The sequence below is a fragment of the Patagioenas fasciata genome, chromosome 15 (assembly GCF_037038585.1).
Source record: "Patagioenas fasciata isolate bPatFas1 chromosome 15, bPatFas1.hap1, whole genome shotgun sequence".
Taxonomy (NCBI): Eukaryota; Metazoa; Chordata; class Aves; order Columbiformes; family Columbidae; genus Patagioenas; species Patagioenas fasciata.
Genome location: NC_092534.1, coordinates 7,771,108 through 7,788,317, shown reverse-complemented (window position 1 = coordinate 7,788,317; position 17,210 = coordinate 7,771,108). Strand labels below are relative to the sequence as shown.

The following is a 17,210-nucleotide window of genomic DNA, read 5'->3' as shown; positions in this document are numbered from 1 at the left end:
TGCGCCACTGGCGACGCGCGACGCTGCGGAGGAGGACGCGGGGCACGCTCCGCACCTCGGGACAGTGTTGCGCATGCGCGGGGCCGCTGCTGGGCGGGGCTGCCGGAGAGCGGCGGGGTCCTCGGGCTCTGGCGGTGAGCGCGGGGCTGGAGCTGCCGCGGGGGAGCCCCCGGCGGAGCCCCCGGCGGAGCCCCGGAGTGGCGGGGAGCCGCCGGGAGAGGCCTGTGAGCGGTGCCAGGCGCGGCACAGCACGAGACCCGGGGCGGGGAGAGCGGCAGATCGGACCCTCGTCGGGAAGAGCGTCCTTGTCCCCGTGGGCCGGTTCGGGGGAACCGGGCACAGCGAGACCCTGCAACCCCCGGCGGGGCTGAGGTTGCCCGGCCCTGGGGAGCCCCGCTCGCAGCGCCCCGCGCTAGGGAGCGTTCTGCTGGGTGGGTGAAACATCACAGAACCATGGAATGGGTTGGTTCGGAAGGGACCTTCGGGGTTCACCTGATCCAACCTGCTGCTGTGAGCAGTGACATCGTCAACCGGATCAGGTTGCTCAGAGCATCACCAGAGAACAGAAATAAAGGCTGTTCCGAACCCAACCGGCTGTGCCAGCAGCCGCCTGCGCGGGTGTGAGAGCTTTTCTCTAGAGGCAAGGATAATTCGTGCCAAGGTCTCTCCTGCCGCCGTTACCGGGGCTTTGACGCGCCCGTCAGCAGATGATCGGCCCCGCGGTGTGTGGGAGGCCACGGCAGAGCCGAGGGCGACGTGTCAGATCCCGGCTGCTCTCGCCCTGCACACGCCGGTGTCACAGCCCGGGTGGCAGGGAAGGAGACCCGGGCCCCACCGGCTGCGGCTGAGCCGTGGCTGGACGCGGGCGGGCCCGATGAACGCGGATCCAGCCGTCTCTTCTTTCCCCCTCCCCGGCAGCTGTCGGTACACAAAGGTTTCTGTTCACTGCCGGCTGCGAGGCCGGGGAGGGAACGAGGACGCGGAGTCCACGGGACTGGAAACCTCCTGCTGTCCCCCCGTACTCTGCCCGGAGGAACAGCTGCCATTGTTTCCGGAGGGACATTTGGACGACAGCGGGGGGGTCGCAGTCTCGGGTGCCCGTGGGTGGGCAGCTGCCAGATGGGAGCTCCCGCATCTCTGCAGGAGGCGGGGAAGGGGCTGCACCCCCCGAGACGGTCACCCCCAGGGTGGCTCCAACGCCGGGGCTCAGCCCCAAGGGCGGGAGCTCCGAGGAGGGTCCCGGGGAGCGGTCGCGCCGGGCTGGCGGTCTCTGTCCCGCTCACGGGGACCTCGCCGGGCAGGGACAACCCGGGGTACCGAACAGGGGGTCGGGGGCGGGACTAAACAACAAGGGCGTGTCCCGGGGCGGAGCCTCGGGGGAGGGCGTGGTCGGCGGCCCCGGGGCGGGCGGAGCGGCTCGGCTCGGATCGGCGCGGCTCGGTGCAGCCGGAGCAACATGAATCGCTTCAAGGCGTCCAAATTCCGACACACCGAGGCCCGGCTGCCCCGCAGGGAGGTGAGCGTCGCGGGACGCTCCCCGCTGTCCGGTACCGGGGGGGTGGGGGTGACGGGGCCGGGGTGCAGGCGGGCAGAGACAGGACCAGCACCGCAGCAGCGATGGGGCGGCCCCGGGGTGCCGGTGGTGCGACCCCGGCATTGCGCGGCTTCGGGTCCCCCTGCTGCGGCCCTGCCGGTATGACGGAGCCGTGCCCGGCTCCCCCGCCCGGTGCCCGGCCGTGGTGCGGCAGCGTCGCCCGGGCGGCCCCTCCTTGGCACCCACTGCTTCCCGCCCCGGCGTCCGCGGAGGTTTCCTCCCACGGGGTGTTTTGCAGCCGGGTGCTGGTGGGGAACCCCAGCCCTCCCGGGGCGGTGCAGCCGGTGCCGCTGGCTTGGGGTACCGGCCCCGTGTCGGCAGGGAGCCGGGCTGTGCCCCGCCTACCGTGAGACCCTGGCTGGGCATGGCTGGCACAGGCTGTTGGCCCCTGGTTAATGCTGCCCACCGTCCTAGCTCAGCTTGGTACCTGACTGGTGCTGGGCCCTCCCCAGGCAGCCCTGGTTCGCCTGTGCTGCCCGGGGAACTGTGCACACTGAGTGTGAAAAGCTGGGCCCCACTCCTGCCACCCCACTTCCGCAGGCAAAGAGGAAGTGCTGGGGGCCCGTGGGACAGCGCTGAGCCCCGTCACCCTTCCCACGAGCTGTGGAGATTGGCACCGGTGAGGCCAGGCAGGTCTGGTGGGTCCCACGGGGCAGCACAGAGCCAGGCGGTGCCCAGCTCCGGCCCCTGCCCCAGGCATAACCAGTCCCTACCCTGCCAAGAATCATGATCCCTCTCAGCTCATGCGATACTGGGTAAGGGGCATACAGAAGGGACAATGTGGGGCAGTTACATGGCATAGGATGCTGTGGTTACCAGTTGTGCCAAGGTGGCATGCAGGTGTGGGAGGCTGGTACTCTTCAGTGTAGACCATCTGACCAGAAGTGGAGAGCTCATGCTGGATGGGTGATGCTGCTAAAAATCAGCACATCTTGCTGCCTTTGAAAGGAATCTGGTGCCACCAAAATGTTTATCACCCAACTCTTGGACATCAACACTCTTCTTCCCTGTAACTTCCCAGCCAAGTCGTCCTTGCACCAGTCTGGCCTGTCCTGCACTTAAATGAGTCTGCAGACCAGGTGAGCACTCAAAACATTGCCCTGAGTTTCAGCGGTATGAGGGGACATGGTGGCCCCTGCCATTGTGCCCAGCCTCAAGCATCCCAGCATCCCTGCAGTGTGCCAGCCACAGTGAACCTGCAGAGCAGGTCGCTGAAATCTCAGCCAACTGAGCATTTAGCTGCAAGCCTCAGGGTGCAGATGAGCTGATGCCAGCGGCCAGCCTGGGGAGCGTGTGTGTCTGTGCGGTGTAGGTGCTGGGGTGCCTTGCCATGGGCGGCTGTGTCATCCTCCGGGCAGGGACACTCCTGTCACCACTGCCCTAGTGTTGGTCACTGTGGTGGGGAAGCTCTGCAGGACACAGACGGATGGTGTGCTCTTGTCCTTGTGTGCAGGGAGGCACCTGCTCTGCCTCCGGCAGCCCACGCCAGGCTCAGTGCCTGGAAGGTGGAATTTCCAAAAGGCATTTCCCATCCAGGCATGAAACGTGTCCCTGGAAAGTAAGGCCTTGTCACCCAGCTGTGCAGGGCAGGACGTGAGAGGTGGACGTCTCATCTCCAAACCCATCTCCGGTGTCACAGCCGGAAACACTTTGTGTCCTTGGCCAAGCAGGTTGTTTGTGGAGATGAAGGCAGACACTTGACCTGGACAGATCAGGAAACACACTGTAATCGTGAAGAATCACATCTGAATTGCTTGTCCCCTTCAGGCAGCATCTACGGGCTCTGCTGGCAGTGGTGCCCTGAAAGCTTGTGGTTTGTTTTAGAGCTGAGTGTTACCTTGTATGTGCTTTACTGGCTGCCCTGACACACTGTGAGAAGGATGGCACCTCTGGGGGCTCCTGGCTGCGTGTGGGGACATTGTGGGGCTGGGACAGACCAGATCAGTGATCCCTCTGTGAAACTTCACTGCAGGGGTCCTGCATGGTACCCCTGGATGCTGGGGGCCAGATGAGGCTGGTGACCTCCCTCACCAAGGGACCAGTGCAGGGGTGACAGGGCACAGATTGTGGGACCCTTCCTCTTGGGTCTTGCTCACACTACAGACCTGTTTCCCCTCCCCACTGCAGCTTCCAACCTGCCTGCTGGGTGTGGGGAGAGGAATCTCCCTTTGGCAGGAGAAGGGTTAACAGGTCTGTCACCGAGCAGGCTGCTGTGACAAGGACCAGAGGAAGTGCTACAGGAACCTCTGCTGTCTGTCAGGCCTCCAAAGGAAGCCGTGCAAGGAGAGGAAACCTGGGGCTCGGCTCTTTCGGGGCTGCGTGCACAGCTGCCTTCCCTGCAAAGGGCTCTGCCCTGTTTGTGGGGTATCCGCTGCTCTGGACCCCTGCTACAGTTCTTCACAGTGCTGGTGGCTCACAGAGGTGTACAGGCATGGTGGCAGCTGTAAAACACCCACTGTCGCCTTTGCTTGAGGGTTGGACTTGGCCCTGGGTGTGCCGAGGAGTTCCTGGTCCCAATGGCCACTTGAGACCGGGTGTCTGTGTCACCTGGAGTGGGTCCGGCTGACACAGGGTGTCCCAGTGCCCCACGGGTGCAGTGCTCAGCCGTGGAGTAGAAGTAAGAAACGCTGCGAAGTGGAATTTTGGAGCTGTCATGCAGTTCCTTGTCCGTGCAGGAAGCACGCTGCTGGAGGCATCTGTCTGCCTTGGTCAGCTGCGCCCTGACCTCCTGGTGCTTCACAGCCCAAGAACATTTGTCCCATCACAAATTCTCCAATATCAGTTTATTGCAAACTCTTCTGAGCCCTTTCTGCCATGGGAGAGCCTAGGGCTGGGGCAGTTTCAGGGAGAAGCAGTGCTGGGAGCCAGGATGCTGCTGTCTCCCACTCCTGGCAAAGCTGGCCCCAAAGCCTCAGAACGTGAGCAGCTCCATTGCCCTGGCCCTCCCAGAGAATGGAGCCCTATAGATTGCCTCCAACATGACTATGTTGGTGTTGTCAGCCTCCAGGTAGTGCCAGGTCCATTGGTGTGGGAGCTCTGCTGGGGGTGAGGGTCTCTGATAATGCTTTGTTGTCTCCCCTCCAGCCGAGCCCCAGCCACAGCGTTAGGTCCCTCCAAAACAGAGGCACCTCCTGACATGGGTTTCCTTCTCCTCCCCAGGCCTGGATCACGGGTATCCGAGCGGGCTCCATTGCATCCTGTGGGAACCATGTGAAGGCCAGCTGCTGCTGGATCGCTTTCAATGCCGAGGCAGCAGGTGAGGCACAAGGGAAGGGGTGCCAGGCACGCCTGGAGAGGTGGGAGGTGTTTGCTCCCATGGTCCCTGCAGAGCTGGGTGACAGATCAGCCCCAGGGACCCCAGGAGGCTTGAGGGCAAGTGGAAGAGACTTTCCCTGAGCTTCCGCGGAGAAACTGACAGTCCCACACCTATGGGTTTGCATTGCAAAACTGGCTGTCTCCACCCTGTGTCCCAGGCTGTGAGGGTTCCTGGGAGCATCATGTGGGCCATGGGCAGGCTGGTGACACAGCTGTTCCTGTGTCCTTTCCTGCAGGTGTGCTGGGCATCGTGCCACTGGAGTGCAAGGATGGAGGCAAGAGGACTGTGTCTCAGCTCTGCTGCCACTCAGGTGAGCTGGGTGTCTACCACCCCACTCTGGTTCATCCCGTGCCTCCACCACACTGCACTGGAGCATCAAGGAGCTGGGTGCCACCTCCCACACCCACAGGGGCATTTGCCCCACCATGGGCTGTGCAGAAGGGCTCAGGTGCTGAGTCCCAGTCAGGGATGCCATGTTGGGCTGTCTCCCAGGCGAGGGGCTGGGGGAGCTGCTGGAATCATCAGGGACGATGACAAGTCTCACTTATGTGCGAGGCACAAGCCAACTGCAGCCACACCGAGCACACAGGGCTCTGCCAGGCTGGGCTGTTGCTAAGGAGCCAGATTCATCCACATCCCTTCATCTTTCGAGCTGCAGCAAGGTCTGGACACGTAGCTCTTTCTCACACTCTCGCTCTAGCACACCCTTCCTGTGTTACTCATTGCACGCCCTGAAGTTCCCAGTACATCCAGTGCCGGGCTGGCAAAGGAGCTGGGGATGGTATTGCCATGGGTGTACCTGTCTCCAGCGATGGAGGAACAGGCCAGACCAGCTGCTTTGTGGCCCTGAGCAGCTCTGCTGTGGGCAGAGTGAGTGCTGTGGGCAAAGAGGTGGCTGACAGTATGGCTATGGACAGAGGGGCACGTATCACAACAGTGAGGGCTCTGCCTCCTGCCTGGGCATGGGGATGGAACGCTGGGGAGCCTGGGGTACACTTCTTCTGGTCTCGGAGCAGCAGTGCCAGCCTGGAGGGCACTGAGTGTCCATTTCCCAAAAAAATTGCACCAGAGGAGCAAAATGGGAGCCGGTCACAGTGCCACCATCCTGCGAGCAGTGCCTTGGCATCGCTGTGGCATGGGGAGCTGCACCGAGCTCCGCTGCTCCTGGGGAGCGCTGGAGGGGTGCCCAGGGAGCCAGCACCTCATTAATGGCTTCTTAATGAGATTTAGCACCAGCCCTTTGAAGCCGGCTATGCCAGAGCAACGCCTCCAAAGCAGGGAAGGGATTTTTCTCTCCTCCCAGGGCAAATGCAGCAGAGTGAGCTGCTTGCTCTTCATGCCTCCTGGGCCTGTCTTTCCACAGCCTCCTGGAAGCAGAAAAGTACACAGTGACCTACTTTCCCAAGCATGCCAAATGCATCTGAGGGGCTGCTGCTGGCGGTTCCAGCCTTCCCCCCGCGGGGCCCTGCCGCCAGGAGCCGAGGGCGTTACAAAGGGAGCCTTATTACTAGCACGGCCTCACCAGCCTGGCATCCAGGCCGGCACAGACACCCTTGTGCTGTTAATGCTTCTCCCTGTCCCTCCTGGGGATGTCCATCCTGACATGAGAGCCAAACCTGGGTGGCAGTGGGTTAGACAGGGAGGTGCAATTGTGAAGTGTTGCCATTCAGGGCTCCCGTGCTGCCCAGGAAGGGGTGCCAGACCCTGGTGGACAGCTTGGAGGGCTCAGGCTCTTGCAGCAAGCTGAGCTGCTTGGAAATGCCTGGATAGGGCTGGATCTGACCCTGGCTGCCCTTGCCTGCCTGCACATGTACATGTGTGAAAAGAGTCTGAGGCTGGGGAAGAGCAAAGGTGGGCAGCCACGCTGTCTGCAGGGGAGGATGTGAGGACGAACCTCTGCCCTTCTCCTTCCAGATGTGGTGACGGACTTTGACTTCTCGCCCTTCGATCAGCTCCTGCTGGCTACGGGCTCTGTTGATGAGACGGTGAGTGCTCAGTGCCGTGGGTCCCAAGAGTGCACCCTGTGTCCCCCGGCATGTCTCTGGGATTCGCTGTAGAGCCCAGAGGAGATGGAGATGCAGGAATGGGAATAAGAGGAGCCCTGGAGAGGAAGGTACCAGCCTTGGGGAGTGGTGTGGGACACCCCCAGGCTGTGGGGGACAGAGCAGATGGTGTCAGTCAGGGATCAGCCCTCTCCCACCTGAGATTCCCACAGCTCTGATCTCAATGAGCTGCGCTGAGGATTTGCCTGGTGTCCTCAGTGACCAAAGCCTGGAAAAGCAACAAGCCCAGGTCGAGTACAGCCAGCACCCATCCAGGGCCAGCTCACCTGCCTGGGGACTGACCCCCTCTCCCTGGGCTGCAGGTGAAGGTGTGGCGCCTGCCAGAGAGCGGCCAGGACATGCCCAGCAGTGCGGGGCTGACCCTGGGGCCCGGGGGCACTCCGGTGGACAGGCTGCAGTTCCACCCCACGGCGGATGGCGTCCTGGCCAGCGGTGCGGGGAAGCGAGTCACCATCTGGGACGTGGGGCAGCAGCAACCGCTGACAGGTAAACACAGCCATGCCTGCCAGCTCCTGCCCACAGTGTGGCTCTCCACCGTGCTGGTGCCTGGGCTCAAGTCCAGACCTCGATGTCACCAAGCAGGCAGCATGGGTGGGCAGGGAGCACTACAGGCCCTTATGTGTGTGCACAGGCTTCCCTACACTCTGATGCAGGAGTGTAACAGGCTCCTGTACTGCCTAGGATGGCTGAAGCATCCCCTGGGGTGGCAGGTCCCTCTCCCTGCGTGTTCCTGTATGTGGGTAGATGTGGATGCCATGGGCTGTTGCTGACTGACCTTGCCCAGAGTTCAGCTAACCCAATAGGGACAGGAAGCTGTGCAACAGAACAGGGGTGTAAGTTAAGTGCCCTGTGGCTTTCCCAGGGCTCCTGCCCTTTGGATCAAACTGCTGACGGCGTGAGGATGCTCCCTGCATGGACACGGCAGCATCCCAGTAGGTCTTGGCCCCTGCTCTGACTACCATTGGCCCTTCAGAAAGACCAGATCATTGCCCCAGGGTCTTGCGGGTGGGAGAGCGATGGCTCCTGCCTCATCCACAGGAGGAGCCCTGCCTGACCCCACTCCTGAACCTGCTTCCCTCCCGCAGCTCTGGACATGCACGGGGACCAGCTGCAGAGCCTGGCCTGGAAGGGAGACGGCCGCCTCCTCGGCACCTCCTGCAAGGTGAGCGGCTTGCACAGGCGACCTCCCAGTGGCACGGCACGGCATGGTGTGGCATGGCATGGCATGGCACAGCGTGGCACAGCGTGGCGTGACATTGCTTGGCACAGCATGGCATGGCTGGGCTGGCTGCTGGCTGTGCCCTGCTCCTGGGTAGCAGACGGTGATCCTGTTTTGGGGAGAAAAGGGCAAAAATGGTGTCAGCGAGTGGTGCCAAAGCCGAAAGGGACAGGAGCGCTAGATGGCGCCTGCTGCTCGCTGCCTGCTCGCTGCCTGCTTGCTGCCCGTACACTGCCAGACATGCTGGCGCGGACTGTGCGCAGGCCCTGCACGGAAGCCAAGAAGACCGAGCGTGTAGGCTGAGCGAGCAGAGCATCCATGCTAAGCATGCAGGCAGAGCAAGCAGATGGGCTGAGCCAGCCATCGCCCGGGTGCTGAGCGTGCAGGCAGAGCGCGCTGCCAGGCCCGCAGGCCATGGGCAGGGGATGGCTGAGCAGGACTGAGCGCGCAAGCCCAGCCGAGCGTGCAGAGCCAGCGTGGGCTGAGCGAGCAGCCAGCCCCACTCAGCGTGCAGGCTGAGCAAACAGTTGGAGCCCTGTATCAAGCGTGCAGGCTGAGCACAGAGGCTGAGACCCCACGCCATGCTATCTAGGGTGCAGGTCACCCCCTGAGCCATGCCATATGGTCCCCAAGGCCTGCAGCACTGCCATGCTGTGCCATGAGAGTCTCCCTGGCACAGTGTACACCCCCCAAATAGCACCCTGGCAGCAAGGCTGGCACTGGGGCACCCCCCCTGCTGCCCCTGCACCCCAGGCAGCCCTTTCTGAAAGGCATCCCCTGCCCTGTTGGGCTGTGGGGGGCTGGGCAGGAGAGGACTCACTCCTCTGCCTGTGGGATGCTGGGCAGTGCTGGCAGGATGGAATCTGGGAGCTGGGCTCCAGCCCTGGCACTGCTTTGGAGGCTCCCTGCATCTCTGGGAGCAGTTTTGATGGTGTTGAGGTCCTGTGAGGCAGCACTGCAGGCAGGAGAGTGATGGGCAGGAAGGAGGGGGCTGTTCACTCCAGCCTTCTGCCTAATAGGGCCTGATATCCCACTGGCCCCAGGGTCCTTAACCCTCCTCTGTTTTCTTTTTATCTCAACAGGACAAGAAACTGCGGATCTTTGACCCCCGAGCCAGCCCAGCTGCCTCACAGGTACTGTCCCTCCGGGTGTGCTGGGGGATGTGGTGCAGGCAGCCCTGCCTGCTGTGGGGTGGGCTTGGTGTCCCCAACTGTCCCAGCCCTGGCACAGCCTGGGAGAGGCAGTGTACCGGCATGGATTGAGGGCAGGGGGAACAGGCAACCTCCTCCTGGGCCCTGGTGGGGTTTGGCACAGGGGACCCCTGCCCTCCTGCCGCGACCAGCCAGCTCCCTCGGTGCAACAGCACGCTGCTGTCTGCCGGCAGGCAGCGAGCCCGAGCCCCATGGGCATGGGGGCTGCAGTGAGGCTGTGGGCTTTCGGGCTCTGTATCACCATGTGGGAGCTCAACAAAAGGCTCTCAGGGGACAAGGAGCTGCCAAGGGTGAGGGCTGGGCAGCTGGATCCGCGCAGCTCAGCAAATAACAGCGATTAGGAAATAAGTAGAGGACTTAAGCCTTGACGTGGAGTTTAAACAGCCTCTTATTAGAGGTTTCCTGTGGCTTGGGGGCTCTGGCTGCTGGTGACTGCCATCCCTGGCTGCGGGAGGGGCTGGAAGCCTTTGGGAGGGGAGGGATGCAGTGGAGAACAGGGTGAGATTACCTCAGCAGGCTCTGCCGCTCCTTGTGCCTCCGCTACTGCCACTGTGCTGGGGCAGCTGGTGGCCTGCGGTGCCCCTACCTGGGCACGGCAGTGACTCCAGGCACTGACCCAGGGGAGACAGTGCTGCGCTGCACCAGGATGCGGGTGCTGAGCTCCCGTAAGACCCCTGAGAGCTTTCTGCGGGTGCAAGTGGTGCCCTGACCACTTCAGGCAGCCTTATAAATACAACCCCACAATATATAAATATAAACCCAGCAGATACAGATGCCAGCAAGCCATGGCAAAGTGCTCCCAGCCCTCAACTGGCCCCTGTGACACTCCCCTGCTCCAGGTGCCACTCAACACGGCTGGAAGGTCCCAGTCTTTGCTCCCAAATTCACCCTGCGCCAATCCGCCAACAGCCCCAGGCACTGCTCCCCCCCGCCTCCCGCCTGCCCCCCGCTTCTCCCCCTGCCAGACCTGTCGGCTTGTCTAATGGTGTTTCGGCAAAGCTGTGAGCACGATGGGCTTGAGCCAAGTCTCCTGGGGAGGGTGGACTCTGTCTCGCTGAGCTATTAAAAATAACGTGTGAATGATGGTGGCTGTTCAAAGCAGGCAGCTCACTTCCCTCCGCCGCTGTCTGATCCAGCCCGGGGCCGGCACTTGGGCTTTGCCAAGAGAAATATGCACCTTCTCTGCTGTGGCCAAACGCTGCCGCGCCACAGCCCCAGCCCCGGCCGACTGAGAATTGATGAAGATGTTTAGTCTTGGAGAAGTACTGCGCTGAAGGGGAAAACTTTAAAATGCCATAAATCCTCTGGAAGTTTGCATAGGGCTTGCTTAGCCAAGAGGAACAACACTCCTGTGTTTTGTTTTTTCTTTTTTTCCCTGGTTGCTGGAGGGCCGGGTTATTTGGAAAGGTTCCTTCTCCCCTGGGCCAGCGCGGTTACGAAACCGGGTGATGCCGGGGCCGCCTTGCGGTGCCAGCACCTTGCAAGCTTTGAAATTGCCTGTTTTTTTGCAGCGGTGAGCGAGGTGAGCAGTGTGATGGGTTTTCCAGTCGGGCTGGCCCCTGCGGCTCTGCAGGCTGTGCTTTCTCCCCAGCAGGCGAAGGGCTCAGGCTCAGCACCATCGCCGGCTCACTCCGGTCCCTTTGCGGCACGTGGTACTGAAGCTGGCCCCGGCAGAGGGCTGCTCCTCTGGCTGGTTTTCTTAATTTGCCAAGTCTGCCTCATTAAACTGTTCCTTTTTATAGAGCAGGGGAAAAGGCTAAGAAGGAGCTAAAATAAGAGCCTGCGGAACAGGGAGGAGGGGTCACTGCTGTGATGCCTGATGGAGCTCTGGGGTCTCAGGGGTGCAGCACACGTGGGGCTGTGGACGTAGGATGGATGGCGAGGTGGGTGCGCTGCCCGCACCCCGCGGCCGTGCCCTCCGTGGGGGCCTGACCCCCCATCCTAGTTACGTCCATCACAGCTATTTTGAGCAGGTCCCAGCAGCGGGCAGGAGAGTGTGACACAGTGTGGCCAGGGTCTGGCTGACCCTAGAGGGTGCTTGGGACATACCCAAGGCCACCATGCCCCTTGGGAGTGCAGTGGCCTCATTCTGCTGGACCCCCAGCTCCTTGTTGCTGCGTCTGGGCTGGAGGAGGGAGGCACAACTAGAGCAACCCCTCTGTGAACATTAGGGCTGGGCTTGTACCCCGCTGCTGTGCAACATGCTGCCCTGGGCCCCAAAAACTCGCCTTGGAGATGCTGGGGCCATCCCTTTGCTGCCAGTGGTCCTGGCGTGAGCCCCCATGCCTGCCTGGCTGGGTTTGGGTCCTTCTGGAGCAGTGCTGTGAGTCCCGTCTTCTGCCTCATCCCCTCCAAGGCCGTGCAGCCCTGGCCGCAGCCCCCATCCGCTCCTACAGGTGCTCCTGGTTGCCCTCCTCACCTTGACCCTCTCACTGAAGCGAGTCGCATCCTCTCCCTCCCTCCCGGCTGCTCTGCCAGGGCTCATTGCTTCTCTGCTCCTGTCTGCCCTGCAGTGCCTGGGCAACCCCCAAAAAATAGCCCTGCCACCTTCCCTTGGGACGTGCCCTTGAGATTCATCATTCACCAGCCATGGCCCTTCAGGCGTGGAGGGACAGGGCTTGGGGACAGGGTGCTGAGCGGGGGGTTGGAGCAGCAGGAAGGTGCCCATACCCCAGCTGGTGCCCCAGGTGGGTCAGCAGGACCAGCACAGGGCAGTGATTTGGATATGGCCTGGGGACTAACGTGGCATCTCTGCTTCCCCACACCCCCAGCCATCCTCTCCTCTGGGTCCTGGCAAGCCCTGTGTCCCCAGGGCTGGAGGGTAAGTGGGCCCAGCAGCACCCTGCCTGCACGCTCGAGCCAGGGTTTTGCCGGTTCCCTAAAGCTGTGTTCTCTAAAATGGGGTGCAGGGAGAAAACATGAGACTTTCAGCTGCACATGCATGTCATTTATACATCAGTGGATATAGATCTGCTGGAGGTGCATCCTTGAAAATATTTTCTGATGGGGTGTGCAATCAAAGACACTTGGAGACACTACTGGAAAGAAAGGAGGTGGCTTGCGGAGGCAGAAAGCTGCTACAGGGTGGAGACTGTCCCATGCCGTGCGGACAGCGTGGCCGCACACACGCTGGTGCCGCGGCTTGATGCGGCAGAGCCGCGTCCCCGGACGCAGCGTGGCTCCGGGCTGGCGGCGTGCGGAGGCGAGGGGCCACATCCCCCCGCACGCTGCGCGCTGGGGCGAGGGCCTGCAAGCATCTGGCCAGCACCTGGCTCCCGTGGTGGGGCCGGGCGAGCGCCGGCAGTGCTGGGCTGCAGGGCCGCTGTGAGCATGGCCAGAGTGGGAAGGAGAGGAGCCGGCTTCGTTCTCATGAGAAACTTCCCCTGCCGGCATTTCGGCAGGACCGGGGGCGAGGGAACGGCCGCGCGCCGGGTGAGCACACGCTCCTGCTCACGTCTTAATGAGTTCTTGTTTTAATGAGCGGGACCGGGGTGGAGGGACCCTGGGGACAGCTGGGAGGGTGTCCCTGTGGGTTTGTCCCACACCCGGTGTGGGGCAGGACTGTGCTATCCCCCAAAAGGCTGGAGGTGCCCCGTCTCTGCATATGGCCCCCAGGGTGGGAGAGGGACTTCAGCCCCTCTCCCAGACTGGCCACCATCCCATGGGCCACATCAGCCCCTGCCACAGTGGGAGAGTACAGCAGGGAGAGGTTCTCCGTGGGCAGCGTGGCCATGGTGGCAGGGCAATGCTGTGGCAAGGTGGAGATCCAGGCTGGGGTGACCCCACAGACCCCAACATGTCACCTCTGCCCAGGATCCGCCTGTCAGCTCGGGCCTGGTTGGGGACCACTCTCCAGGGGAAGGTGCATCAGGACGTAGAGAGACTTTTTGCCTTCCTCCCCCCAGCCCATCAGCGTGGTATCCCATGCCGGGGTCACCCTGGGGGTACCTGACTCCCAGCCTCAGCAGCAGCTTCCTCCGGGCTGGGGGAAGGTCCACAGCATCCCACATTCCCAAGGAGACCGTGGGAAGCTTTGAAAAAGTTGGCCTGACTCTGGGCTGCCTATTTATAGCACCGCACGCTCTGCGCTCTCATGCTTCTGTTCCCCAGCGTAGCTGCACGGGACTGTTTATATTTCCTCTGCTCTGCTTCCCCCTCGGCCGTCCTTCCCAGGAATGCTGATTGGTATGGCAGACATGGGGAAGTTGAGGATGATTCGGGATGAGCAAGCAGCATCACAAGGGATGCGAGGACACCAACTTGCCCTCACCTGCATGCTCATCCTTCCCTCCGAGGACGGCCGTGCTGGCTTGGCAGGGTGCAGGCACAAGGGCTGGGGCTCTGGCATGGCATTTTGGGAGCCCCCAGCTTGCTGCCCAGCCTGGAGCTCCTGGCAGGCTCCTACTCAAGAGGGCAAAGGTGTTTTGAGGATTTAATAGCAGTCTCATTGCAGGCCTTGCAGAGCTGATGGCTGCAAGAGATGAGCTGCGGGAGAGGAGAGGTGGATGTGGATGGGGGCTGCAGTCTGCCCAGCCCACACAGACCTGATCCAATCCCAGCCCCATCCCTGAGCATCCCTGCCGAGGTGGGGGCTGTCCCGGTGAGGGCCCCACTTCACCTTCCTGCCCTTGCTGGGCCCGCAGCATCCTCTGGGATTGTGGGTTGGCCTCTCCGAGGGCAGGAGGGGTTGCAGGGGCTGTGCTGGCAGAGGCCTGGAAGGGGCAGAGGCTGCTCGGCACTGGCAGTGCCTGGTTCCCTGGGGTGGGGGGTCACCACAGTGCCGTGACCCCACACCCGTCAGCAGGTAGCGTGATGACTGCTGGGGCATCGCTGCCTCCGTGTGCGGTGGCTGGGTCCCTGCACTCCCCCAGTGGCGGGTGGCAGCTCACGGTCTCCCTGAGCCCTGGGCAGAGACCAGGAGTGGGGCCAGACTGGGAGAGGCTGCTCTGCTCTCCTGGCCACCTCTGGAGTAACCAGGATTTGGCAACAGAGGGAGATCACTAACATTCTTGTGCTGGAGGAGGGTGCAGTGCTGTGGTTAACCCCCTCAGCTCCCCAGGAAGCCGTTCCTCCCGCCTCCTGGGGTTTGAGGAGCGATGGCTTCCCCCCACGTGCATGGACTCATCTTTTTGGTATGGACAGGAGTTGTCTGCCCCATGGTACCGTGATCTGAGGGGACCCCTCCTGCACTGTCACCCGCTGGCAAAGGGACGGCTCAGCCCAGCTCTGGTGCCTCTTGCGCCCACGCAGTTCCCTTGCTGGGGTTGCTTCCCACGGGGGTCAGATGCCCATGGTCTGCTTGCCATGCCCATGCTCTGCCAGCCACGGGCATGGGCCGGGCAGGGCTGAGCTGGCCTCTGTCAGCCTCCAAGGGCAGAGCTGTGACCCTCCCAGTTACCATCCATCCCCTGGGCTCCCCAGCCCCAGCCCTGCATCCCGTCTGAGGATAACGCTCTCCCCAGAGGCAGGGAGCCCCCCAGAGATCACCCCAGGATTGCCCCAGCCCCAGAGCAGTGTTTGCTGTGTGGGGCTCTCCCAGGCAGCCAAAGGCAGTCGCTCCCTGCAGGCAGCTGTTCCTAGCTCCCCTGGCCCCACCGCGGCATCGCTGCCAACAGCTGCATCCAACAGGCCGGCCCTGCTCCCCGGCGCTGGCCCCTTGCAGCCCCCGCATCCCGCAGCAGAGTGCTGCGGGGCTGTGACGGGAGCGGGGCTGGGGACCCCCATGGGTACAGCCACTGTACCCCAGCCTGTGCTGGGAGGGAGGGAGGGAGGGATGCTTTCAGATGGGGAGAGGGACGGTGCTGGGAAACCCTCCCCATGCAGCCGATCCAGCTCTGAGGAGGGAGCACAAGCTCCCCCCAGCCTGGGCTGCCTAAAACCAGCTGGGCTGGACCCATACAGTTGGCTGGAGGAGACTGAGCTGCCTTGGCGCTGGTGTGGCTGGGGAGCTGGGCACCCTCCTCGGCTCCCCACGTGCCAACCTGGAGCTGGGGGGCTCCTCTCAGCCTGCCAGGGGACAAGCAGCTCAGGAGGGAAACTGGTCCCTCAGGGTGCGGCTGGTCCCCTGCTCCAGGGACACAACGGGGTCCCAACATCACCCTGGGCTGGGTGCCAGGGTCCTTGCCCAGCTCTGCCATCCCCAGCAACCCACAGCAGCCCCACAGCTGCCCCAGGGCTCTTAGCTGACCGAACCACACCAGGGTCCCCCACTGGTGCCAGGTCACACCACCCCTTCCCTGCCAAGACCCTCAGCACCCAGGGAGAGGACACAGGGCAGGGGTTCCTCAGGAACCCCCCCAGGACTGACTGCCATCTGGCCCTACGTGCTCACCTCTGGCAACATCTGCACAGATGGGTGGCTGAGCCACCGCCGAAAGTGGAGCGCCCTGGCCTCCCTGCATACTTGCTGCCATACGTGCTGCGCAGCTGGGATGGAACTAATGCAGAAAACATGGCCCCGCGCCGCAGCCGGCACACCAGGGGCTGGGAGCGGCATTGCCCCGCGCTCTGCCAGCCCTGGGGAGCTGCCACCCACCGCCGGTCTCAGGTGCGGTGCTGGATGGGCCAGGGGGCCAGCGGGGCTGGTGTGGTCACCTATTGAATCTCCAGCTGTGGAGTTTTGGCTGCCACAGCCACAGGGCTCAGGTGCAGAAGTGCTCTCCTGGCTGCTGAGCAGGCTGGCCTCGGTTCCCGGGGTTTCCATCCCTCTCGGCACCAATCCCAGGACGTGATCCCTTCTCCAGGCCCTTCTCCCCCTCCTGGAGACGGCTCTAGTGTCAGCACATTGGAGGTGGGGACAGGCCCCTCCTGCCCTACATCCTGCCCCCACGGCTGGGAGCACCGGGCTTGGCTTGGCCAGCGTTGCCTCTTCCAAGCAAGCTGCATGGGCTGGCCAGGACCGTGTTTGTGCTGGCGAGGGGGCTCGTGTGCCAGAGCCAAGACGGGGTGAGCTTGGCACCGTGTGCCTTCTCCTGCCCCGGGTCTCTCCAGAGAACGGGCATCCCCAGGGCCAGAGAAGGCTACTCTCCAGTGGGGGTGCTCTAGCAGGGGGTGGGAGATATGGCACCTCTGTGCCCCCCTCGCCAGGTTGCCACGGTGACAGAACCTCGCTGGTGGTCACAACGCAGTCATGGCCCGTGGTGCAGGGTGCTCACAGCAAGGGGGACACAGCTCCTGGGATGTGGCTCCTCCGGCACCAGGGCCAGTGTGCCAGCCCTGTCCCTCTTGCCTCCACAGTACGTCCACCCACAGCAAGCCCCCACGGCCCTGTGCAGAGGTGCCGGAAGTGCCATGCCAGCTTTAGCTCTGGCAGAGCCCTGTGGTTTCCCATGCCAGCTCTGAAATCGTTAGTAGTTGTTTATTGGCGCTTGGCAAACGAGAGCGAGGGGGCTGCGAGCACTGGCTGCGCCATGGGGTGAGTGCTGGCTGCCAGCTCCCGCTGGGACGCCAGGAACCGCAGGACCCATCTGGGGGCCACATGGGAGTCAGCAGCAGCCGCCAGCCCCGCAGTAACTCTTCCCTTCCCGTCCCTGGCAGAGCGGCACCGGGGCTTCAGGGGGGGACTGGGCTGGGGACAGTGGGCAGGACAAGGTGGTGGCGTGGGCTGGGGGTCCCAGCCCCTCAGGGAACCTGAGCAGTGGTGTAGAGGGGCTACAGGGGGTTAGGACAGTGTGGGGAGTGCAGTCCAGCTCAGTTTACCGTGTATTTTGGTAGCAGCCAGACACTTGAGGGGCACCAGCTCCTGCAGCCGGGATTCAGCGTGGATTGAGAGCCCTGGGATGCAGCCAGGGAAGTAAGTTCATCTGTG

General features: G+C 62.9%; 1 protein-coding gene across 2 annotated transcripts in view; it reads left to right on the top strand.

The window, feature by feature from the left end:
• Positions 1-1,371: 1,371 nt before the first annotated feature.
• The window catches only part of CORO7 (coronin 7), a 37,199-nt gene continuing 21,360 nt past the window's right edge, over positions 1,372-17,210 (top strand). The window contains exons 1-7 of one of the 2 annotated variants that reach the window (XM_065850913.2): positions 1,372-1,516; positions 4,754-4,850; positions 5,146-5,220; positions 6,825-6,895; positions 7,276-7,459; positions 8,059-8,135; positions 9,275-9,325. In XM_065850913.2, coding sequence (XP_065706985.2) covers positions 1,457-1,516; positions 4,754-4,850; positions 5,146-5,220; positions 6,825-6,895; positions 7,276-7,459; positions 8,059-8,135; positions 9,275-9,325 — 615 coding nt within the window. In that variant the 5' untranslated portion in view covers positions 1,372-1,456. Of the gene's footprint in view, positions 1,517-4,753; positions 4,851-5,145; positions 5,221-6,821; positions 6,896-7,275; positions 7,460-8,058; positions 8,136-9,274; positions 9,326-17,210 lie in introns of those variants that run through there. The other variant, XM_071815204.1, reaches the window with a different exon arrangement.